General features: G+C 55.1%; 1 protein-coding gene across 3 annotated transcripts; it reads left to right on the forward strand.

Annotated features, from left to right (window-relative positions):
• Window positions 1-1182: 1182 nt before the first annotated feature.
• Window positions 1183-24875, forward strand: PKN1 (protein kinase N1; the record flags this gene model as incomplete). Of its 3 annotated transcripts, none has more annotated exons than XM_081231892.1 (22): window positions 1183-1411; window positions 6001-6304; window positions 7799-7950; window positions 9552-9687; window positions 12887-13032; window positions 13254-13467; window positions 14283-14477; window positions 16117-16226; window positions 16318-16461; window positions 18881-18956; window positions 19038-19179; window positions 19269-19362; window positions 21074-21153; window positions 21229-21304; window positions 21402-21493; window positions 22727-22903; window positions 23065-23127; window positions 23265-23341; window positions 23543-23685; window positions 23952-24059; window positions 24147-24227; window positions 24606-24875. In XM_081231892.1, 22 exons carry the CDS (start codon window positions 1391-1393, stop codon window positions 24807-24809), a joined length of 2835 nt encoding a protein of 944 aa, XP_081088018.1. In that variant the 3' UTR covers window positions 24810-24875. The 3 variants fall into 3 exon arrangements, with proteins under 3 accessions (XP_081088018.1, XP_081088016.1, XP_081088017.1); XM_081231890.1 differs by lacking the exon at window positions 1183-1411 and adding an exon at window positions 2411-2467; XM_081231891.1 differs by lacking the exon at window positions 1183-1411 and adding an exon at window positions 4893-4940.
• Window positions 24876-25078: the final 203 nt, after the last annotated feature.

Genomic DNA, 25078 nt, shown 5'->3' on the forward strand with positions numbered 1-25078 from the left:
GATGATGAAGACTGGACCCGGTGGAGATAGTGGAAGGGTGAGAAGTGGGTGGATTCTGGATTGGTATAAGTTCTCCTCCTCCTCCTTCTCTTTCTTTCTCTGTTAACCACCACCACCACCAACCAGCCCCAAAGAGTCGCCCAAAGGAAAAAGGGAGAAAGAAAACATCCCGCCCCGGTCTCTGGGACGGTGCAAACCACTCACAGCTGCGGGTAACCAAGGTACCCGCAGCCCTCCACGCTCCGGCGGGTCCCAGGAAGGCGCCAATGAGGCGGCGCCGCCAGGGAACGCTCCCCTCCCCGCGTCCCAAGACTGCGGCTTGGCCCAGTCACCGGATTTGAAAGGGAGTTTGGGGTCGGTCACGAGCCCGGCTGCATGCTCCAGAGACTCCGGAGACCCTGAGAAACTCCTCAAAGGTCTCCACCTTCTGCCTCCGATAGGGCAGGAGTCTGCATTGTGGAGCGCCACCTGCATGCAGCAGCCCTGAAGAAGAGGCGGGCCCCCATTTTACAGCAGGGAAAACTGAGGCCTCAGCGGCCACAGGGCCCGCAGCGAGTCCATGACGGATTTAGGGTTCAAATCCCTTTCCATAACAACGGTAAAAACACTAAAAATCACAGGAGCTAACCTTTATTGAGCTGTGTGTTCACAGCACTTGGCATGTACTGTCTCATTTAATTTTGCCAACACCTAAGGGGTGGGTGGGTAGGTAAATCCTTCCCGTTTTACAGATGAGGGGCTTTTAGGGTTTGGGGACTCCCCCAAGGCATGGAGCGCTGGGATTTGATCACAAGTCTGCTCAGAGCTTGTCTCCAGCCTATGGGGAAGCTCCGGTGCCCTAGAATGACGGACCGTTCCAAGAGGCCTGAAATTGCAAACACAGGCGGGGATGAATTGGTTTTGTTTTTTGAGAGATCCCGGGAGGCCCAAAGGCCTCCACAGCTCCCCGCTTTAACGTGGCTCACTCTTTTATTCGGGTTCCTGCGCGCTCAAATGGGGCACCCGCGGTTAGAGGGAGGATTCAGAAAGAGGAAAAGGCTGGGGAAGAGGACGAGGCGCTTTCGGCCGCGGAGGGGGGCGTCCGGCAGGCAGACCCCGCAGCCCCGGGGGCCGCCGGGAGCCGCGCCCCCTCGGCCCCGCCCCCTCCTCGGGCGCCGACCTAGGCGGTCACGTGACCGAGCCAGGCGGCAGCTGGGGCCGGAGGGCGAGGCGCGCGGACACGGCGGCCAGGCCAGGCGGGGCTAGAGCCGAGCAGGCCGGAGAGGGCCGTGCGCCCGGGGCGGGGGGGTCGCGCCGCGCCCGCCCCCTCCCCGCCCCGCGTGGGGCGTACGCACGCTCCTCTCACCGCCCCTCTCTCCGCGCGGGGACCCCTGGCGGACGGCGCGTGGACATGGCCAGCGATGCTTTGCAGGTAGGCGCACCTGCGTCCTCAGCCCCCTGGCGGCCAGCCGGCGCCGGGGACCCCCGCCCGCGCGCTGTCGGAGCCCCCGGGATCGGGGCGGCCAGGGCGGATCCCCCCCTCCCCGGAGCACTGGGCGCCCCCTCCCTGGGCCGGCACCGTGGAGCCAGCACAGTCCCCTTCTCGGCAGGTGGAGGTACGCACAAGGGGGGAGCGGGGAGGTCCTGCAGCACCCCAAGCTCCGCCCTTCCCCGAGAATTAGAGGGGGCGCGGCAGAGGCTAGAATTCAGGTGTCTGTGGCTGGCTGTGCATCCCGGTGCCTGTCGCCCCTGCCACTCGTTCTCCCTCCCAGCGTTCGGTTCCGGGCAGGTGCAGCTCCACCTGAGCAGGTGCCTGGCGCTGTGCCCCGGGAAGGGAGGAGGCCGCCCGGCCCGTTCCTCTCCCCCGCACAATAAAGCTCCAGCCGCCCCCACCTCCGGACTGAGCTTTACGATGGTCCCGACGCCACCCAGATTGTTACCTGTTGCCGGAAGTGCCAGAGTCACCTCATTAGGTCGGGGGACCGGGGACCCACACGGCCACCCTGCTGCCAGGTGGAACCTTATCCCAGGTGGGGAGTGTCCATGTCAACAGACTGGGGATTCTCTTGTACCTGGAATCCCACCTGGGCATGGGCTGGGTCACCCCACAACATACACACACACGCAGAGGCACAGCTGACCAACCTGCCGTCCAGCCAGGTTCTTCCTGTGCCACCTTGTGGACATCACAGCCCTGGACTCACCTTCCCTATTTGTGGCTAGCAGGGCCAGGGTGACTTGTGAAACTTCTTTCGTTCAGTGACCCAAATCTGAGACATGTCCTGTATCTCTGGTGCCCCCATTAGCGCCTCATCATCCCTCTGTCGTCCTGTGGTTGCTGTGTAACTGGGTTCTCGTCTCCTTCTGCACCTGCCCCCACATCCCCTTTGTGTCTATCCCATGACCCCCATCCCCCATCCCAGTCCTGCTGATGGCCTGCCAGCCTTGCCGAGGAGCTGGGCGTATCTGGTGTTGCCGATCACACAAGGTCAGACCTTGGGGGCTGGGGAGGGCTGGGGTCTCTGCCTCTACACCTCAGCCCTGGGAGGGCTGTGTAGGAATCCTCTGGCGCATGCATGCGCTTGGCGTGTAGCAAACATGACCCGGACGGAGGCTGTGATTCCTGGAACGAGGATGGACCTGTTCCCTGGTCCCCTTTCCCATATCCTTCCTGCTCTCTTCCCCTGTCCTGGTCATTCCTTTCTCGTGGCTGCTTGGGTCTGCTAACCTGTCCCTCTGTCTGTCCCAGTGTGTGCCTGTCTGTTCTGTGTCCAGCAAACGGATGTCCTGTCCAGATTCCGGAAACGCCCAAAGCATTGAAATCTCCGGACATGGGGTCTAGGTCCCTGGCCACTCTGGGAAGAGGGGAATTCTGGAAGATGGACCCTCTGGACCTGGGGTCTCCTGCTTCATGGTGGGAGTTGGGGGAGCAGGGATTCTCCAAGGCCAGGCCAGGCTCCTGATTCATGAGTTCATCATGCTGGCCCTCAGGTGGCCCCTGCCCTAGGCAGGAGTGAGTCACCCAAGAGAGGAGAACCCAGGAGGGCGGGCCTGCCTCCCTCCCTGCTCTGCATATTCTCAGGCCTCAGCTGCTGGAGGAGGTGGGGCTGAGGGAGCCTGCTCCTCCTCTCTGCCTGGACTTCCCTCGTTTGACCTGGCCCTGCTCCTGGCTGTACCCCTGCTCTGCCTGCTGGGGATAGGGTGGGGCTGGGTGGCAGGTGGGGCCTGGTTGGTGGCAGGTGGTATTAGGTGAGCCTGGGTTTAAATTCCAGAGCTGTCATTTCCTCACGGTGTGTCCTGGGCCCAGTGCCTTTCCCTCTCTGAACCTCGGTTCTGCCGTCAAAAAAATGTAGCTGGAGGGTTTTCATGGTGGGGAAAGATGTAGACCAGGCCAGCACCTTGCAGGTGGGGCTGCTGTGAAATCCTTCCTGGGTCATGGTCAGCAGCTCAGCATGTGCATCTGCGTCCTTTAATCCAGGGTTTCTAAGCCTCAGCACTATTGACATTTGGGGCTGAATCATTCTTTGAGATGGAGGCTGTCCTGTGTACTGTAGAACGTTGAGCAGCATCCATGGACTCCACCCAGTAGATGCCAGTCGCACCCCCAGTTGTGACGACCAACCAAAGATGTCTCTGGATATTGCCAAATGCCCCCAGAAGTGGGGTGGTAGTGGAGGCGATCCCCTCCCCATGGAGAACTGCTGCTGCCACCTCTCTGAGCCTCAGTTTCCTCACCTGTAAAGTGGGGGAGAATTATGGCAGTTGCTCAGGATAAATGTGAGGGGTCAGTAGGATCATGGGAGTGACGCTTTTGGCCTGAAGTAAATCCTCCCTGGGGGCAGCTGCCCTTGAGGTTGGTCGGGAGCCAACCATGACTTTCTGCATCTCTGAAATGGGTTCTCATGGCGGCGGCAGATAATGTATGTGGGGCTCTTCATGCCACGCCGACACCTAGCTCAGATTCTGGGCATTCCTGTTTGAGATCCTAGTTCTGCCGTCTGCTGGCTGTAAGACTTTGGGCAAGTTATGTCACCGCTCCAGGCCTCAGTTTCCTCATCTTGAAAATACGGTGATAATAGGGACTTCCCTGGCGGCCCAGTGGTTAAGACTCTGCGCTTCCACTGCAGGGGGCACGGGTTTGATCGATCCCTGGTCGGGGAACTAAGATCCAGCATGCCATGCGGCATGACCAGAAAAAGAAGAAAGAAAATGGGGTGATGATAGCACCTTCTGGGGTTGCATTAGTCGACCTGGGTGCAGTTTGTAGTAACTGCTATCATACTTGAGCTTTAATGGAGACACTCTCACCCCAACCCTCCAGCGTTGCCTCCTCACAATGTGGGCCCCAAGGAGGTGCCGCTGGGCTGGCCAGGCCCCTTTGGCCTCCAAGCTGTGGTCAGCAGCAGCGAGAGACCGAGCTGAGAAGAATCCGGAAGCTGGGACAGGCTGCATCTGCAGGAAGGGGGCTGGGCCACCCATATAAGCACTCATGGGCGTTTGCATATAAGTGTGCACAGGGCTAGATGCAGGGGGTGTGCACACACTTGCTAGCCTGCGATGTGTGCACATGCCTATAGGTGTATGAGAGTGTGTGCACTCCCAAGCCAGCCCCTGGAGCCTGTATACACGGGGAGGCTGCTCTTCATGTCCACACTAGTGGGCCTGTGAATGTGTGCACGCTGTGTACACCTTGGGCACCCTCTTGGGATAGGGAGCAGGGGCCACCCCTGGGGTGCCTCCAGAGAAGCCGGTTCAGGCCTGGAGTGGGGGCTGAGAGGAAGGCCCTCTAGATGCCCCGGAGGCCCAGAGCTGGCCTTTTGCAGGGGTTGCTGGGAGCTAGCAGGAAAGAGGAAGTAGCAGGCGAGAGGCCCTGGCAAGGCTGAGGTTCAGGAAGAGGGCGGGGCCCTCAGTCGGGACCCAGGATGGCGGAGGCCAATCCCCCTTTGGACCGGGAGCTGGAGGTGCGGGCTGGGGTCCTTGTGGGGGGCCAGCAGAAGAGGACCCCAAGTGGCACAGGCCAGAGGCCCTGCCCTCGGTACCTCTCGGTTTTGGACTGAAGGGAGGAGATGAGGTGTTGGACTTGGAGTTTTCTGTTTGAGAGATGAAACTGTTTGGGGCCCTTTGGGCTTCCAGGCTGGGGAGATAGAGGAGGAAAGGGAGAGGGCTCTGCTCTTTAGGGTGCCGGTTGTAGAGGATGAAAAGAGGGGAGATGGAGCCTGTCCCCGGGATCTAGTTTGGGGGTACAGCAGGGGATAGATGAGGCCTCGCCCCGTGTCCTCCTCGTTTGGGGGTATAGCAGAGGGAAGGTGAGGCCTGCCCTCAGTACCTCCTAGTTTGAGGGCACAGCAGTGAGGAGAAGGGGCCTGGGACCCCAACCTTATGGTTTGGTGGGGCATCAGAGGCCTGCCCTTGATACTTCCTTGTTTGGGGAGCAGCAGAGGGAAGATGAAAACCCGCCCTCAGGACCTCATAATTTGGGGGATAGGGGAGTGGAGATGGGGCCTACTCTTGGGACCTCCTAGTTTAGGGGGGCAGCAGAGGGGAGAAAGGGATCTGCCCTCAGGGCCTTGTCATTTGCGGGGGGCAACAGAAGGGAGACAAGGCCTGTCCTTGGGACCCCCTAATTTGGGAGGACAATGGAAGGAAGATAGGGCCCGTCCTTGGGGACCCCCTAGCTTGTGGGGCACAGTGGTGGGGTGATGGGATCTGACCTGAAGAATCCCACTGCATAAGGACAGATGAAGGGAGATTGAACTGTATTTGTGGTCCCCTAGTCTGAGGGGACAGGGAAGGAAGAAGCCCCTGCCCTCGGGACTTTGCGGTTTGGGGATGTCTGAAAACAGGGACAGGGCCTTGCCTCACCTCCCACTTTTGGCGGCGGGGGGCGGTGCCGATCAGAGGACATGGAGCAGGCCCTGTGTCAGGAGTTACAGTCTGGGAGGGGGCCAGGCCAGGTCGGCTGAGCACAGTCTGCACCCCATGGTCCTCCTGGCCCCGCTGACCGTGCTCTGTCCTCTGCAGAGCGAGCCACGCAGCTGGTCCCTGCTGGAGCAGCTGGGCCTGGCAGGTGCCGACCTGGCAGCCCCCGGGGTGCAGCAGCAGCTGGAGCTGGAACGGGAGCGGCTGCGGCGGGAGATCCGCAAGGAGCTGAAGCTGAAGGAGGGCGCCGAGAACCTGCGGCGGGCCACCACCGACCTGGGCCGCAACCTCGGCCCCGTGGAGCTGGTGCTGCGCGGCTCCTCGCGCAGACTCGACCTGCTGCACCAGCAGCTGCAGGAGCTGCACGCCCACGTGGTGCTGCCCGACCCCGCGGCTGGCGTGCACGGTAAGCCAGGCTTCCCCGGGGATGCGGGACAGCAGGGGGTTCCACTGCCCAGGGCTCACCCGTTGTGTCCTAGAGCGAGGCCAGCCCATTGCCTCTGACCTCCAGGGAGACACACTCGGTCACCACAGCACCGTGCCTCAAAATACAGGCAGACCAGAGGCCAAAAGGAACACCCAGAGAAAGGTACACACAGTCACACCCACACCTGGACAACACCAAAGGGCTTACACGGGATCACACGAATATCCAGACTCACAGAGTCATACCACCACCCGGACAACACCCAAAGACTCTTTCTAAAATATCTTTAGTTTTTATTGATTAAAAAAATTTTCAATTGTGATCAAAAAACACATAACAAAATTCATCATTTTTAAGTGTACAGTTCAGTGGTGCTGAGTAGATTCACATGATCGTGCAAGGGACCTGCAGAACTTTTTCATCTTGCAACCGAAGACAAAGATGTAACACACATCACATCAGTAGCCAGAGACATTCACACACGGTCACACCAGCACCCAGACAACTCCTAAGGGCATACACACTATCATATGAATACCCAGAGACTTCCATACTGGCACCCAGCACCCAGAGAAATGCACACACAGTCACACCGACCCACAGACAATACCCAGAGACTCACATATGCTCGTGCCAACCCCCAGAGATTCACACACACGCAGAGCTGCGCAACCCCTACAGACATCCACCGACCTATCAACAGCCTGAAACTTATACACACAATCGGACAAGGCCTGAAGACTCAACACCACTTAGCCCAACACCCATATACCACTTAGGTGTGTCAACAGCTAGAGACCAACATTGTCATGTCAACACTCAGAGATACAGTTCAGCCGACACCCAAAACCTCATCCGGTCACAGCTGCACCCAGAGTGACCTGGACAGTCACACTACTCGCTAGAGACTCACAGAGCCATGCCAGCATCCAGAGACACACACGTCCGGCTATACCAGCACCCAGACACGTGGACACAGTTGTACCAGTGCCAGGAGATCAGAAAGCACAGTTGTGCCAACAGTCGGAAGCATATGCCTAGAGTCACCCCAGCACCCAGAATCTCACACAGTCATTCTAACACCTCGAATCTCACAGTTACACTAGCACCCGGGGAGACACATACTCGGTTATGCCAACACCCTGTGGGTCACAGACCTAACCACCTCCACACCCATGGGTGCCCACACAGCTGTGTAAGTAGTTGGGGACTTCCGTACAAAGGTAGATACAGTCACACCAGCACCAAGGACTCAGCGCACACCGGGACACTTGCCTGTGCTCATTCATGCTGGTCCTGCCCCAGTCCTGAAGGGGTTTCCCTATGAGGGCTGGGGTGGTTGGGCCCTCTGGACCCTGGTCCTCAGCTCTTCCTCTCCCTGGCCCCGGGGGTGGATCCTCTCAGCTGGGGCAAAACCACCTGGGCAGATGGAGGTGAGGGCCATGGTGACTCTGCCCCATCTTCCCCCTCCAGATGCCCCCCAGTCCCCCTGTGAGGGCGGCCCAGCCTGCTCAGCCACCAACCTGAGCCGCGTGGCCGGCCTGGAGAAGCAGCTGGCCATTGAGCTGAAGGTGAAGCAGGGGGCGGAAAACATGATCCAGATGTACAGCAACGGCAGCACTAAGGTGGGGGCAGCGTGAGTGCACAACCCCCTGTGTGCATGTACACCTGCAAGCGCATACAGTCTGGGGGGGGCAGGGTGACACCTACATCTGCTCCCTTGGGAGTCTGGGGTCCTCTGGGTTGGGGACAGAGGGGCTGATGGGTGGCTTTGCAGCAGGACTGGGGTGCGGGCAGCTCATGGGGGCATATGGGAAACAGGCTAACTGGGGGTGATGTCAGACAGACACATGGCAGAGGCTGTCCCCCGCCCACACTCAGTTACCCCCAGAGATGGTCAGGGCAACACGCAGCCTCCCACTGCTGGTGGTCTCTCTCTGACACCTGTACACACAGATCAACACCTAGGTGCACACATACCATCATCCTAACATCTAGAGACACAGCCATGGTCATGACAGCACCTAGAGACACACAGACACACATACACTGTCATAAGATCTAGAGTCACATCAGTAACAACGCTCATAAACACGTGGAGGATAACCACCACAGCAACCTCTAGATACGGAGAGACACACACCATCGTATAACGCCCGGACACAGCACAGGCCAACAGACCACCTAGACACACAGACACGCACATCATTAAATTCACACTCAGAGACCAGAATTGTCACACAGGTGCTCCCCCAGTTGTACCAACACTGAGTACACAGTCACAGGTTTGCACCAACACTCAGAGATACACCCACAGCACAGTCAGACCTACAGCTAGAGACCCGGAGAGCACCCATGCCTGTGTGCACACACAAGTGCCAATATTATGTGGGAGGGCACAAGCCATGCAGAATTTTTTTTTTTTTTACCTTTTATTGATGTGTAACAAATGGACGTAAAGTGCAGAAAACTTAAGTGTACAGACCAATGGATTTTTATCTGGGTACACATCACCCACATCGAAATACAGAACACTTCCTGTCACCCAGAAAGGGTTCCCTCCTGCCCACTTCAGTCAATACACAGGCTTCTTTCACCACAGGTTAGCAGTGCCTGGTTTTGAAACACAGCACCAGATAGATGGAAAACTCCACAACCAGTGTCCGGTGCTTGTACACAACACGGGGTCCTTGGCTATGCGCAGTCATCGCTGTGCCTGGACCTGCACACGGACATCGGGACTCCACTTACTGCACCTGTCTCACATCCAGCCACCCTTGGATTTACCCACGTGGCTACAGTCAAGGCTGCACCCACCACGGGGAACACTTACACACGTACGCCATTCTGACAGCTGCCACAAATACAGTGCCTGCTGGTGCAAGGCACGGCTCTGAGCCCTGCACACATGTTAGCTCCTTTAATCCTCAGCCCAGTGTTGGTTGGTGCTATTAGTACTCCCCTTCCTGCAGATGAGCGAACAGGCCCAGAGTAGTTGAATGGCTTGCCCAAAGTCACACAGCTGTAGGCGGCACAGCCAGGATTCAAATGCCATGGGCTACGTCTCCCATCAACACCCAGGAACACACGGAGGCACATGTTATCACACCCACACGTGAATGCTCTGTCACAGGGTCACCCAGGGCCTGCACGATGTGGACAGCAGGACTGGTGGTCAGACCCTCATCTGCCCAGCCTTTCCCTCATGTCCCATCTCTGCCTCCAGGACCGGAAGCTGCTGCTGACGGCCCAGCAGATGCTGCAGGACAGTAAGACCAAGATTGACATCATCCGCATGCAGCTCCGCCGGGCGCTGCAGGCCTGCCAGCTGGAGAGCCAGGCGGCCGCAGACGAGGCCCAAGGTGAGTCCCTTGCCCTGAAAAAGCCTCACCTGCATTCCGCCTTGGAGAGTTCAGTTCCCAGCCCCACGAGGGGTCCCTTTCTGAGGCAAGGAGGTGGGTGCTGTGACTCACCATGTGACTGGAGCCCATTCCTGACCCTTGCCAGGCCTCAGTTTCCCACTTTGTCTTATTTCGGATTTGCATGTGATCATGTATTGGCAAACTATGGTTCTTGGACCAAATCTGCTACTGCCGCCTTTTATTTTTCTTTCAAATAAAACTTTACTGGCACCCAGCCATGCCCATTCATTTACTATTGCACCATGACAGCAGGGCCAAGTAGTGGCAACAGGGCCTGTGTGGTCTACAAAGCCCAAAATATTTACCCTTTGGCTCTTTACGGAAATAGTGTGCGGACCCCTGGACTAAGTGGTTGCCTTGTCACGGTGGCCCCTGTGGTGTAGAACTGTGGGTGTCCACGGTGTGTGTGTGTTTCTTTGTGTGTCTCAGTGTATGAATGCCTGGGGGTGTCTCAACCCCACTGTTAGCCTGAATTTGTGACAGGGTCTTGATGTATTGTGTGCAGAGAAGATTATCTGTGCTACTGATGTGTGTCAGTGTATCAGCTACTGATGTGTGTCCGTGATGCTGACCGTGGGGACCAGAGGTTGTATGCATGCCCTGTAACCATGGTAGTTTCTGTGTCACCCTGAGAGGTAAGTGTCAGCTCTTGGTGGGTGTTAGTGCATTTGGGCTGCTGTACCGCAATGCCACAGACTGGGGGTGGGGGCATGTAAACAACAGACATTTATTTCTCACTGTTCTGGGGGCTGGCAAGTCCAAGATCAAGGCGCCGGCAGATCCAGCGTCTGGTGAGAGCCCTCTTCCAGATTCATAGACAGCAGCTTTCTTACTGCATCCTCACTGGTAGAAGGGGCAAGGGAGCTCTCTGGGGTCCCTTTTATAAGGACACTGATCCCATGCATGAGGGCTCTGCCCTTAGGACCTAATCACCTCCCCACCAACTAATACCATCGTATTGGCGGTTGGGTTTCAGTGTATGAATTTTGCCCGGACACAAACATGTAGTCCATAGCAATAGGGCTTGGAGCTCGGATGGCAATGTGTGTGTCTTTGTAGCGGGGAGCTGTCAGCCTGACTGGGTGGTGGTTCATCTGTACTCCGAATGCCTACGTGGGCTTCTCAGTGACAGTGTGTGATGGTATGATCACGTCCCTGTGCTTTTGGGTGACACTGTAACTTTTGGTGACAGCCTGATTTTGTCCCCATAAGTGTAAAAGCCTTGATGACTGTTTGGGCACATGTGCCAGCAGTCCAGGTGGGTGCCACACAGCTGTGGGTGACTGTGACTGTCTGAGTGCCCAAGTCTGAGTCTAGGTCGTTGTGCAGGACAGCCAGACCGTCCTTGGAATCTACAGCCTTGGATAAGGGTGACCGTGACCTTGTTTCTCTGAGTGACAAGTTTCCTGCACCTGGGTGACAGTGTCTCCTTGTGCCTGTCCCTGTGCCATTGGGTCTCTGTGTCTATGGGTGTCAGTGATGCTGCCCTGCCTATGTGACAGTATGACGGCCTTTCTTTACCTGTCCCTGTGCCTTATCCATGTGGCAGTGTGATTGTGTTCCTCTGATTCTCCCTGGGCTGGGCATAGAGCCCTGGGAGTTTTGCCACTCTGTGACTGTGTCCTATAAGGGTATTTATGTTTTGGGACCATTTCCCTCTGCCACTGTGACTGTGTCCTTTTGCTGGGGGTTGACAAGGCATATATCTATGTAATAGCCTCACCACTGTGACAGAGTCCCTATGTGGCAGTGTGATGGCATCTTTGTGAGAGTGTGTGTGTTCCAGTGCCTATACTGGTGACAAAGTGATAATGCCACTGTCACCCTGTGAGTGACAGTGTGATGATGTTTGTGTTTGTTCTCCCAACTACATTGTATTTCATGGGGTGGGTGGTCACTACGCACTTATCCAGACCCCAGCTGGAGGAAATGAGGTTGTTTCCAACCTTTTGCTCTTAGAAGGAAGGCAAAAGAGGTGTGTTTTTTTTTTTTAATAAATTTATTTATTTATTTATTGTTGCCTGCATTGGGTCTTCGTTGCTGTGCACGGGCTTTCTCTAGTTGCGGTGAGCGGAGGCTACTCTCCATTGCGGTGCGCGGGCTCCTCACTGCGGTGGCTTCTCTTTTTGCAGAGCACGGGCTCTAGGCATGCGGGCTTTAGTAGTTGTGGCACGTGGGCTCAGTAGTTGTGGCTCGTGAGCTCTAGAGTGTAGGCTCAGTAGTTGTGGAGCACGGGCTTAGTTGCTCCGCAGCATGTGGGATCTTCCCGGACCAGGGCTCGAACCGTGCCTCCTGCATCGACAGGCAGATTCTTAACCACTGCGCCAACAGGGAAGTTCCTGCAGAGGTGTTTTTTATGGGATAAAGTCCCTGAACTGGGATTGCTGAATCAAAGGGTAAATACATTTGTGATTCTGATAGAAATGGACAAACTGCCTCCATTAGCAAGCCACTTGTATTCCCATTAGCAATGAATAAAAGTTACTAATTTTTTTTTTTTTTTTTTTTTTTTTGCGGTATGCGGGCCTCTCACTGTTGTGGCCTCTCCCGTCGCGGAGCACAGGCTCTGGACGCGCAGGCTCAGCGGCCATAGCTCACGGGCCCAGCCGCTCCCCGGCACGCGGGATCCCCCTGGCCTGGGGCACGAACCCGTGTCCCCTGCATCGGCAGGCGGAGTGTCAACCACTGCGCCACCAGGGAAGCCCTACTACTTTTTTTTTAAGTGTCCCTGTGTCTGTGTGACTATATCCTGTCCAGTTGCCATGGTATCCCTGCGACAGTCCCTGGGGATGAAGTGGGACCCTGACAATGTGTCTGTCCCTAAGACTTTGTTAATGGTGTGCCTGTATATATGACTGTCCCCGGGTGACAGCTTAACTACATCCCTGGGACCGTCCATGTGTGTGTGAGAGCGTCTGGGTAAAAGAGGGACAGCAGCTGGGTGGAAGGGTGGCCGTCTGCCTGTGGGTGACAGTGTGACTGTGTCACCATGACCCCCCACCTTGGGAGAAAGTGATGCATATTGATGGCCACCTGTCTGTGGCCAGTGTTTGTTCCTGCAGATGGCCGCGGGTCTGGGACTGGGCTGGTTGGACCTGGGCCCAGGCTAGCCTCACTGCCTTGTGTCCCACACCCACAGGGAGTCCAGACCTGGGGGCCGTGGAGCTGCGCATCGAGGAGCTGCGGCACCACTTCCGAGTCGAGCACGCGGTGGTGGAGGGCGCCAAGAACGTGCTGCGCCTGCTCAGCGCTGCCAAAGCCCCAGACCGCAAGGCTGTCAGCGAGGTGAGGGATGCGGTGTCGACCCAGAGGGGTGGGGCTTCAGCGAGGGGTGGGACCTCATTTTCAGGGAGCCCAGGGGTAGGACCCAAATGGCTGAGGGCTTGGGCTTGCAGGGAGGAGATCCAAGTAGGACTTAGCCAGTCTGGGGGAGGGGCCTGGGTCTGCACTTGGGGAGGGGTGTGCTGGATCCCCGCCCCAGCCCGGCCAGGCTCCTCCCACCACAGGCGCAGGAGAAGCTGACCGAGTCCAACCAGAAGCTGGGGTTGCTTCGGGAGGCGCTGGAGCGGCGGCTCGGGGAACTGCCCGCTGACCACCCGAAGGGGCAGCTGCTGCGCGAGGAGCTTGCTGCGGCCTCGTCCTCAGCCTTCAGTGCCCGCCTGGCCGGGCCCTTCCCCGCCATGCATTATAGCACCCTGTGCAAGCCCGCACCGCTCACAGGTGGGTCCCGATGCCCCCCCCCCCAATCCGGACCCTACCTCCCGCAGCTCTGGACTCCTGACCCTTCCGAGTCCCCCAGCCCGGAGACCCCCAACTGGGATCTCCACTCTCCCCAACCCTGGACTCCCATCCCACTGTTCCGTCCCTTCTCCATTCACCCCAATCCTCTAGACCTGGGCCCCACTTCCCATGCCAGACAGCCGCATGTACCTGGACTTCCCACCCCACGTTACCCTCTGAGGGACTCTTGCCCCCATCCCCATCCTCACTTTCGCCACCCCTCCCCAAATGGCCCTGGCTTTTTTCTCCAGCCAGAGTCCCCCAGCCCAGTCTTACAGTCCCTTGCTCTCAGAACCCTCAGCCCTGAACCTCTGTTCCCCAACCCCCAGGCTAGCCAGCCCCTCCCTCCTTAGATCCCTCAGCCACTACCTCCCAGACTAGCCCTACCACAGACCCCAGCCCCAGTGTCAGACCTCAGATCAGCCTGCCGAATCTAAGCCCGGACTCCTGGTCCTACCTGGCTCACCACTGCCTGGACCTTCAGCCTACACCCTGAACCTCTCTTCTGTCACTAAACCCCAGCATCCAGCCCCCCTCCCCAGATTGACCCACCCCTCCCCTTGTCCCATGTTTCTCACTTCCGGACACAGCCATCCCTGCATCAGACCCCCTGCCTCACCCTGATTGTCCCTCACCACCTCCCACTTGCATGCTGGCCACTTCTGCACGTGCCCACTTTACCTGCAGGCCCTTCCCCTCGTCCTGCCCCAGGTATGACCCCCCACTCCCCCGTCATGATCCTGCCCCTCTCTCAGGGACCCTGGAGGTGCGTGTAGTGGGCTGCAAAGACCTTCCAGAGACCATCCCTTGGAACCCGTCACCTTCAGTGGGGGTGCCTGGGACCCCTGAGAGCCGCACCCCCTTCCTGAGCCGCCCAGCCCGGGGCCTTTACAGCCGAAGTGGAAGCCTCAGTGGCCGGAGCAGTCTCAAAGCGGAATCCGAGAACACCAGTGAGTGGGCATTGAGGGTCTGGAGGGATGAGGTGGGGTGGGGGGTCCTGGATTTCCCACATTTGTAACATTCTTAAAAATTAGTACATCACACCCGTTAGGATGGATACCGCAAAACAAAACAAAACAAACAACAGCTTTTAAGGAGGATGTGGAGAAATTGGAACCCTTCTGCACTGTTGGTGGAAATGTAAAATGGTGCAGCCACTGTGGAAAACAGTCTGGCAGGTCCTCAGATGATTAAACATGGAATTACAGTATGATCCAGCAATCCTGCTTCTGAGTAAATACACAAAAGAGTTGAAAGCAGGGTCTCGAAGATATATTGGTATACCCATGTTCATAGCAGCGTTATTCACAATGGTCACAGGTAGAAGCAACCCAGTGTCTGTTGACGGATGGATGGGTAAACAAAATGTGGTCCATCCATGCAATGGAATATTTTTCTGCCTTGAAAAGGAAGGACATTCTGAAACATACTGCAACATGGATGAACTTGAGGACATTACGCTAAGTGAAATAAGCCAGTTATAAAAGAAAAAGTAGTATATGATTCCACTTATATGATCTAGAGTGGTCAGATTCATAGAGATAATGGTTGAGGGTGAGGGGGAAACGGAGAGTTATTGTTTAGTGGGGACAGAGTTTCAGTCTGGGAAGATGAAAAGAGTTCTGGAGACGGATGGTGGTGATGGTTGCACAGCAGTGTGGACGCACTTGATACCACTGAGCTGTACACTTAAAAATGATTATGATGGTAAATTTTATGTTATGTGAGTTTTACCAGAATGTGAAAAAAGCTAATACGTACATGTTTAAAAGTATGAATAAAAGAAGAATAACAATAGAGTAACCATCTGTGTTACCGCCACCCAGGTCAAGAAGTAGAATTCTCTGAGCCCCCTCATGCCCCACCCTCAATTCCAGCCCCTTCCTCTGTCCTAGAGGTAGCTACTCTCCTGACTCTCATGGTTATCATTTCCTTGTTTTGCTTTGTAGTTTTAGCACCCATGTACCATCTCAAAACAATGTAGTTCAATTTGCCTGTGTTTGAACTTCATGTATGTGGAATCATACAGAATGTATTTCACGGTAGTGACTTCTTTTAGTCAACATTGTTTAGGAGACTTATCCCTATCGTCACATGAAACTATAGTTCATTCATTTTACCCCTGTTTAATTGTCTTAGACTGAGGCATGTCAAATTGCTGTCTTTTTTTAGGTAAAAAAATAGTTGAATATCAGCCATTTCATGGTTTAGCTAATAAGACTATATTACAATTTATATATTAATTCATGGACAGTGAGATGTTTCTAATTTAGGGCTGTTATATAAGTATTATATTTATGCATCTCCCAATGTATACTTGCTTGCATTTTTCTAGGGTAACTACTTAGGAATATATTGCTGGAACTTGTATACAGCATAAAAGCAAATTTGGATCCTCGCCTCTCACCACGCGCAAAACTCAACTGGAGATGGATTAAAGGCCTTAATGTGAAAGGCAGAACTGTAAAGCTTTGTCAGATAGCACAGCAGAATATTGTGGGGGGAGGAGAAGATTTCTTTAATAAGATACAAGAGATTACCCTCCCCCTGCAAGAATCGCCTGACACCCTACCCCAACCCCTGTTCCAGGTGAGGTGAGCACTGTGCTCAAGCTGGATAACGCAGTGGTGGGGCAGACGTCCTGGAAGCCGTGTGGTCCCAACGCCTGGGACCAGAGCTTCACCCTGGAGCTGGAGAGGGTGAGTTCGGTTAGAGGATGACGGGGCTTGGAGGAGGAGGAGTTTGAGGCCTCGGGCACCCCAAATGACAGCCCTCTTTCTCTCCCTTGAGGCACGGGAGCTGGAGTTGGCTGTGTTCTGGCGGGACCAGCGGGGCCTGTGTGCCCTCAAATTCCTGAAGTTGGAGGATTTCTTGGACAACGAGAGGCATGAAGTGCAGCTGGACATGGAACCTCAGGGCTGCCTGGTGGCTGAGGTACAGCCTGACCCCGACCCTGAGAAAATGCTTTGGCATCTCCTGCTCTGGAAGGGGAAGATGTGTTTTCCATTGGTCTCCGAATCTCGATAGAGAAGTACATATAATTAGTCACATCAGTGCATGACTTAAGCTGGGATTGGTTTTGTTCTGAAACAAGATATTAAAAAAAGAAAAAACAAAATTTTATCAAGCTAGAAAAGAAAGGCAAAACCTAGCAACATATTACAGAGATTGCTACCAGAGCCACAGCTGAGCAGAGAGATTCCTTCCGCAGTGATGTCAGGGTTAGGGTCCAAATCAGGGTAGCCCACCCTTGGCATTATGGACATTTGGGCTGGATCATTCTTGGTTGCAGGGGCCATCCTGTGCACTGTAGGGTGCTGAGCAACATCCCCTGCCTCCACCCACAGGATGCCAGCAGCAACCCCCTGCTCCAAGTTGTGACAACCAAAAATGTCTCCAGATATGGCCAGGGTCCCCTGATTAAGAGCCCATAGTCTAAATAACATTCCTAGCTGACCCCTTGTAGTATGGCTGGGCCCTGTTCAAAGTGCTATGCTGGCATTGACTTGTTAATCCTCACAATAACCCAATGCAAACAGGACCATTATTAGTCACATCTGATAGAGGAGGAAATGAGGCACAGAGAAAGAAAGTCACTGGCGCCCTCATTTAACCAGAATTATCCTCAAAAATTCTTTAAATTTGCCCCTAACATATACATGTGTCCTGTTTTTTGTATATATGTATACGTGTGTGTGTATGTGTGTGTCTCCCCATGTCCTTAAACCCAGGAGGAAATTTGTTTTTCTTTTTGCCTCTTGCTTAGATTTTTAAACGCCACTTCTCTTTGCAAGAAGATCAAACCATGTGAAAGGGATCAGAAATGTGAAAGAGAAACAGTTCACAGTGCACAGTATAAAATACAGCTGTACAATTAACTCTGTTTTCGGGAGTGGGATAAATATCAAGTGAGTCATTGGGTTCAAGTGAGTTTAAAGATTAACCTGAAAGGGCTTCCCTGGTGGCACAGTGGTTGAGAGTACGCCTGCCGATGCAGGGGACACGGGTTCGTGCCCCCGTCCGGGAAGATCCCACGTGCCGCGGAGCGGCTGGGCCCGTGAGCCATGGCTCCTGAGCCTGCGCGTCCGGAGCCTGTGCCCCGCAACGGGAGAGGCCACAACAGTAAGAGGCCCGCGTACCGCAAAAAAAAAAAAAGATTAACCTGAAAGAAGCTTTTCCTGGGTTGCCAGAGACCAAATATATATTACTCTAAGTTTTCACTAAAAAGTGCTTTCAAAATTAAAAAACATTAGTAAATTTTCACTAATCCCCAACACGTTTTTTCTTGAAAAAGTATCTAGAAAAATTCTTAAAATATTCAAGGGCTGTTTTACTATCCAGGTGGAAATTCTTATGTGATCTCATAATCGAGGACCCCTGAAGGGAAGGAGCAGAGAAGGGCAGACTTCAGATGGTAGGGCCACGAAATTCTTCTTCTATTAGGAAGGCTGTCCAAAACCCAAGTGGACAATAGAGGTGGGTGGCCCGGGGGACAAGTTCTGAGGCAGTCCTTCTTGCCGTCAGGGTTTACTTACAACATTCTATTTTGTTCTCCCCAAAGCACCAGGCTGTAGGACTTTCTGCAGTTCTGTTGTCAGTGAGCCTACAATAGTTGAGTTCTGTTGTAGGTAGAAATGTTCTATATGTGTCATCCAGTACAGTAGCCGCTAGTCAGTAGAAGTGTGGCAAGTGTGACTGGGGAACTGACGTTTTCATTTTACTTAATTGAAATAGCCACATGTGGCTAGAGGTGGCCAGATTGGACACCCATAAAGTCACACAGTTCTGTGACTTCAGCACCTTCTAGAAGATGCGTTGGAGTCGGGAGAATTCACCTAGACCAGTGGTTTCCCCACATGGGTGGGTGCCAGCATCACCTGGAGGGCTTGTTGAAACACAGACTTCTGGGCTCCACCGCCGGGGTTTCTGATTCAGTGGGTCCAGGTTGGGGTGGCGGTGCTGAGAATCTGCATTTCCAGCAGGTTCCCAGGTGATGCTGATGCTGCTGGTCTGGGACCACACTTGGGCAATCGGGACACTAGGTGGAGCGTAGGACCCGTTTGCTGGAGTTGTATGTACATCTCGTTGGATCAGACCCACTCCCCACCCCTGGAGGAGGGCCTGCTTGCCTACTTCTTGCCTTTCCAAGATGGTACTTCAGGAGGCGGTCCTGCTGAAGGATGGATTGGCTTTATGACCCCTTAGTACGATGCATAGTACCCTGTGGTTGGACGCAATGCCACAGCGATCAGAACCCCCGAAACATATGGGCGTGCACACCTGTGATCCTAAGGGCTTCCCCACCAAGCTGCCAGGAGGTGGGCGAGGGTCCTCACGCTAGCCCCTCCCTCAGGTCACCTTCCGCAACCCTGTCATTGAGAGGATACCGCGGCTCCGACGGCAGAAGAAGATCTTCTCCAAGCAGCAAGGTGAGGGGATGGGCTGGGGCAGGGGAGAGACCGGGGTCCTGGGAGTGTCACAGAGGGTGACACCTGTCCCCGTCTCCCCAGGGAAGGCATTTCAGCACGCTAGGCAGATGAACATCGACGTCGCCACCTGGGTGCGGCTGCTTCGCAGGCTGATCCCCAATGCCACTGCCACAGGCACCTTCAGCCCTGGGGCTTCTCCAGGACCCGAGGCTCGGTCCACAGGGTAAGGAGGGAGGGCCCCGGAGTTCCGGCTGCCTCTGGTTGCTTCCCGGAATGCTAGGTCTTAGATGCACCCTCTTCCCTTTGCTGCAGCGACATATCTGTGGAGAAGCTGAACCTCGGGGTTGAGTTGGACAGCTCACCCCAGAAGAGCCCTCTGGGTCCTCCTTCCAGCCCATCAAGTCTGGTGAGCTTTCCCCTTGGCCCGGGCAGTGTTAGGGGACCTCCACTGCCACTCAAGGCCCAGAGATCGCCAGGAAGTTCCCTGGTCACACAGCACACCTCTGCCGGAACCGGGGTCCTGTTCTCTATCCCGGATAAAAACATGAGCTTGGGAGCCAGGCCACCTGGGTCCCATCCCTGCTCTGCTGCCTCCTAGCTGTGTGACTCACGCCAAGCAGCTTCACCTCTCTGTGTTTAGTACACTGCCCTGTAAAACGATCACATTTAAAACTCATGTCGATGACAGAAGTCCAGTTAGTGGTTTTCTCTGGGCGGGGCTTTATTGATAGGAGGGGGGACACGAGAGAGCCTGGCAAAGATGATAAAAATGTTCTGCATCTTGATCTAGGTCGGAGGTCAGCACGCTTTTTCTGGAAAGGGCCATATAGTCAGTATTTTCAGCTTTGTGGGCCAGAAGGTCACAGTGATGACTAGTCAATACCGCTCTCGTAGAAAGCAGCCACACCTGATACAGGCAGACATGAAGGGGTGTTGCTGTGCGCCAGGAAGCCTTACTGAATGTCTCACTTTCATGGATCATGAACTATCCTTCTTCTTTTGATTTTTTCCCCCAACCCTTTAAAAACGTAAAAATCATTCTTAGTTTACAGACTGTACAAAACATGGAGTTTACCAACCCTTGGTCTAGGCGACGGGCATCTGGGTAGATAACGTATGTAAGAGCTCTTTCCATTCCCCACCTCACTGAGTGCGTTTTATCCCTCATTTTCTAAAAACATGGAAACAATAATATATGCTTCATGGCATTAAATTAAAACGAGATGCCTCATTAAATTAGATGAGTTTGTCAAAAAAAATACAAAAGTTGAATAACAGTGAATGCTGGGGAGGATGCAGGAAGACAGCACGTGAATCACTACATCTCCTTCGGAGGGCACAGCTGGCTGAGCTAAAAAAAAATGGGCATTATCTTGACCTAGAAGTTCCACTCCTGGACATCTATGATGGACATTCACACACGTCCACCAAAATGCTTGAATGGTATAAAATACATCTAGAAAGGTACTCACGAAATCATTAACAGCACCTGGCTCTGGGGAGGGCAGCTGGGGCAGGAGAGGACTGTGTTTCCTACTGTACACCTGTTTGCACTGATTGAATCTTTAGAACTGTCTCTATAGTGGAGAATGATGGACCGGTAGGTAAATTTTTCCCACTTAAATTATTAATTTTGATTCTTCTGAAAGTCATATATGCATATGATGTAAAGAATTAGGTCACTCCATGGTATTCCCTAATACCAATAAAGGGAGTAAGTAGATAAATGATCAAATACAGCATAGAATGTGCTGGGAAGAAAAATAAAGCAGAGAAAGGGGACAGGGAGTGTTGGAGCTTCTGTTAGTTATTTAATATGGCGGTCAGCTGGCCACCTTCAAAGGTGACATTTGAATAAAGGCCTGAAGCAGGTGAGGGAGGAACAGTGCAGGTGCTGGGAAAAGAGAGTTCCTGGTGGAGAGAACAGCCCCATGCAAAGGTCCTGGGGTGGAAACTTGCCTGGTGTGCTCAGGGCACAGTGAATGGAACAGTGTGGCTGAAGGGGGATTGAGTGAGGAGGGGAGGGGGAGGAGAGGTGAGGTCAAATTGGTGACGGGAGCCTTGGTGGCTATTGTGGTTATGGGTTATTGTACTCTGACCTCCTCTGTCTGCCACAGACTTCTCTGATCCAGGAAACTACCACCACTCCTGAGCTGCCTTCAGAGACCCAGGAGATCCCAGGCCCCACCCTGTGCAGGTGACACCCCTCCCCTGGCCACCACCCACCACCCCTGCCCCCTGTCCCTTTCCCACCAGCCTCCTCTTTCCACAGCCCTCTGAGGAAGTCACCCCTGACCCTCGAGGATTTCCAGTTCCTGGCGGTGCTGGGCCGGGGTCACTTTGGGAAGGTGAGGCGGGGAGCAAGGAGTTGGGGGTCTTGGGGGGTCCAGACCTCCAGGTCCTTGGACTGGCCACTAAGGCCACCCCTGCCCACTGTGGTTCCAGGTGCTGCTCTCCGAATTCCGGCCCAGCGGGGAGCTGTTTGCCATCAAGGCTTTGAAGAAAGGGGACATTGTGGCCCGAGACGAGGTGGAGAGGTGGGGACCCTGCTCAGGCCCTCTGAGAACTTTGGTCTTCTGGGAAATGGGAGACAGAGCAGTCCCCTCCTTGGAGCTGCTGTGAGAGTGATTCATAACAGTCACTTGTACTTATTAAGCTAGTATTGGGTCGGCCAAAAAGCTGGTTCGGATTTTTCTGTACTACAGAAAAGCCCGAACGAACTTTTTGGCCATCCCAATACTTACAATAATAACGACTCCTAGAAAGCACCCACCGTGTGCTTTACATTTAGTAACGAATTCCTCACAACAGCTCTAAGAGGTAAGTACTGTTCTTGTCCCCATTCTGCTGATGGCACAGAGTTTGAGCAAATTGCCCAAGGTCACATAGCCAGTAAGCAGCAGGTCTGGGATTTGAACTCAGGGACTCGAGTTCTGAAGCCTGTGCTATTAATGGTGCCATTGTACTGCCTCTGCTTTGGGGTCAGGACCCTGAGTTCAGATCCTACCTCTGCTACAGATGTGCTTAGAAACCTTAGGGAGTTCATGTCACCCTTCTGAACCTCAGGCTCCCCTTCTAGAAAAGGGGAGTCATAATGCCTTTCTTGCAGGGTTGCCGGGTGGAATGAATGAGAGGATGACTCTAGAGCATTCTGCACGGTGCCTTGCCCCCTGTAGATACCTGAGATCATCCCCAGTCTTCTTGACATCCTTTTATTAACCAGGAACCCAATTTAAGGCTTAAGCAAATACAGGAATTTATTGCTCTGCATCAGGAAAGTCCAGGGGTGGACTACCTTCAGGAATGGCTGTACGCAGGTGCTCAGTTGATATCTCTCACTTCTGCTTTTGTCTGTGTAGGCTTTGCTTGCAGTCACCTCACAGGGACAGAGATGCCCCCCACCCTGGCAGTTTAAGGCTCATCTGCAAACTTTAGCTCTTCTTCCTTAATAATTCCAGCAGAAATCCTGAGATTGAGCCCCATTGGCTTGGCTTGCCCTTTTGTGAGCCAATTCCTGGCCAGGGAGATGGGGTGCTCCAAAGGGAAATAACAGTCCCTCTGGTGGTTTTCCAAAGGGAAGTTACTAGGACAATGGATGGATTCTGGGTGCCTGGTTAGCACGTTCAGAAGCCTTAAGCAACTTGCCCAAGTGTGCACAGCCATGCAAGGCCCTTGACAAACATCTGATGACAGGACTCTAGGGGGTGGGCGAGTTGGTGGTAGGGAGCTGCCGTGGTCTCTGACCCCTGCCCCACCCCCATCCTGACCAGCCTGATGTGTGAGAAGCGGATCTTGGCGGCTGTGACCAGCGCGGGACACCCCTTTCTGGTGAACCTGTTTGGCTGTTTCCAGACACCAGAGCACGTGTGCTTCGTGATGGAGTACTCGGCTGGCGGGGACCTGATGCTGCACATCCACAGTGATGTGTTCTCGGAGCCCCGTGCTGTGTGAGCCTAGTCCCCCTCCCCACACCTCCACCCACAGGCCCTGCCTCCCCCCAGCTCCTGGAGTTACGGGGTAATGGGGGGCTTTTGAGGATGTGGGAGCCTTACGTGACCCTCTCCCTTTCCTGGAAGCCCAGCTCCCTCACACCGGCCTCTCTCTGCAGCTTTTATTCGGCCTGTGTGGTGCTGGGGCTGCAGTTTCTCCATGAACACAAGATTGTCTACAGGTGTGTGTGTGTGTGTGTGTGCACACGCGCATGTACCCGTGCATGCATGCTCTGCCCACTGGGGGACCCTGAGGCTTCAGGCAGGACCCAGATTCCCCCTCATCCCTCTTTACATCCTCCCATCCCCTCCCCCACAGGGACCTGAAGTTGGACAATTTGCTCCTGGACACCGAGGGCTATGTCAAGATTGCAGACTTTGGCCTCTGCAAGGAGGGTGATGAGGGGCGGGACTGGGATCTGAGGGGCTGGCCTCTGGGGTTTAGACAGAGAGGGGAGGGAGTGGAGTCCCCAGCCCTACCTGGGTTATCCCCTACCCTGGTCCTGGGACAGGGCTGGCTGTCTGGACCACCCCATGCTGGGCTGGGCTAGAGCTGTGACCTTTCCCCATAACCTCACATGGCCCTGCTGCCCCCAGGGATGGGCTATGGGGACCGGACCAGCACTTTCTGCGGGACCCCGGAGTTCCTGGCACCTGAAGTGCTGACAGACACATCGTACACTCGGGCGGTGGACTGGTGGGGGCTGGGCGTGCTGCTGTATGAGATGCTGGTTGGTGAGGTGAGGCCCCAGGCCGCTCTGCCCTGCCTGCCCCTGGTAACCTGTATATGCCCGGTGGGGGAGAGGGGGGTCAGAATTGGCCTCCACTATGTGCTGTCTGATTGAGGACAGGTGGCTTTGCCTCCCTAGCCTCCGTTTCTGCATCTGTAAATTGGGGTACTTACCCTCCCAAGTGAGCCTTGTAAAAGTGCAACAGGAGCCCAGGGTGGAGCTGGGTGTGGTGTGGCCAGAGGGGCCTAATTCACCCTGGCTCTTCCTGTCCCCAGTCCCCGTTCCCAGGGGACGATGAGGAGGAGGTATTTGACAGCATCGTCAACGATGAGGTTCGCTACCCCCGCTTCCTGTCAGCCGAAGCCATCGGCATCATGCGCAGGGTGAGGACCCCCCCAACTTAGGGTGGGCCAGGGGAGTGGCTCTGGGACTAGGAAGGGGAACACTGACACAGAACTCCCTCCCCCCAGCTGCTGCGGAGGAATCCAGAGCGGAGGCTGGGATCCAGCGAGAGGGATGCAGAGGATGTGAAAAAACAGCCTTTCTTCAGGGTGAAGTCCCCCACTCCCAGGACCCAGTCATCCCCCCCACCCAAGACCTAGTGGCTTCACCTCCAACACGGTCACCTCCCCTTGACACCTGCCTGCCTTTCCTTCCCCCTCCCTTAGCCTCACTGGCCCTCCTACACCCACATCCACTCCAGGCTGGCCTGGGGGGGAGCACTGCCCTGTGTATGAGCCCAGGCCCCTCCCCCGACTCATACAGTGATCCTTCCTGAGCCCCCGGGCCCGACACTTTCCCTCCCTCTATCTTGTGACTCCCTGTGTTGATCCCCACAGATCCAAGGCCAGACAGGGTGCAAGGAGCAAACCCCTCCTGCGCTCTGCTCTGAGCCTCCCCTGCTGACCTCTCCCCTCTCTGCCCTGCAGACACTGGGCTGGGATGCCCTGCTGGCCCGGCGCCTGCCGCCGCCTTTCGTACCCACGCTGGCCGGCCGCACTGATGTCAGCAACTTCGACGAGGAATTCACAGGGGAGGCCCCCACGCTGAGCCCACCCCGCGACGCTCGGCCCCTCACGGCCACAGAGCAGGCAGCCTTCCGGGACTTCGACTTCGTGGCCGGGGGCTGCTAGCCCCCTCCCCCACTCCTGCCCCCACCGAGCTGTCAGTTTTTAAAAAGGCCTTTGGGATTTGCTCTATCCATGTATCTCCGTGTCCGTTCTTGTGCAGTAATGGGGGTGGGGGGCGTGCTTGGAGGTGGGGAGAGTTGGGAGGGGGTGTGATGGGTGGCCGGCGGCGTAGGGAGTGATGGGGAGAGGCCCTGGATTATGGTGGGGGATCGTTTGAAGGGGGCCAAGGGATGGTGGAGACTCGGGGCTGTTGTTATGGTGGGGAGCATGGG

This window comes from Mesoplodon bidens, assembly GCF_964165515.1.
Source record: "Mesoplodon bidens genome assembly, chromosome: 4".
In the NCBI taxonomy this organism is placed as follows: Eukaryota; Metazoa; Chordata; class Mammalia; order Artiodactyla; family Ziphiidae; genus Mesoplodon; species Mesoplodon bidens.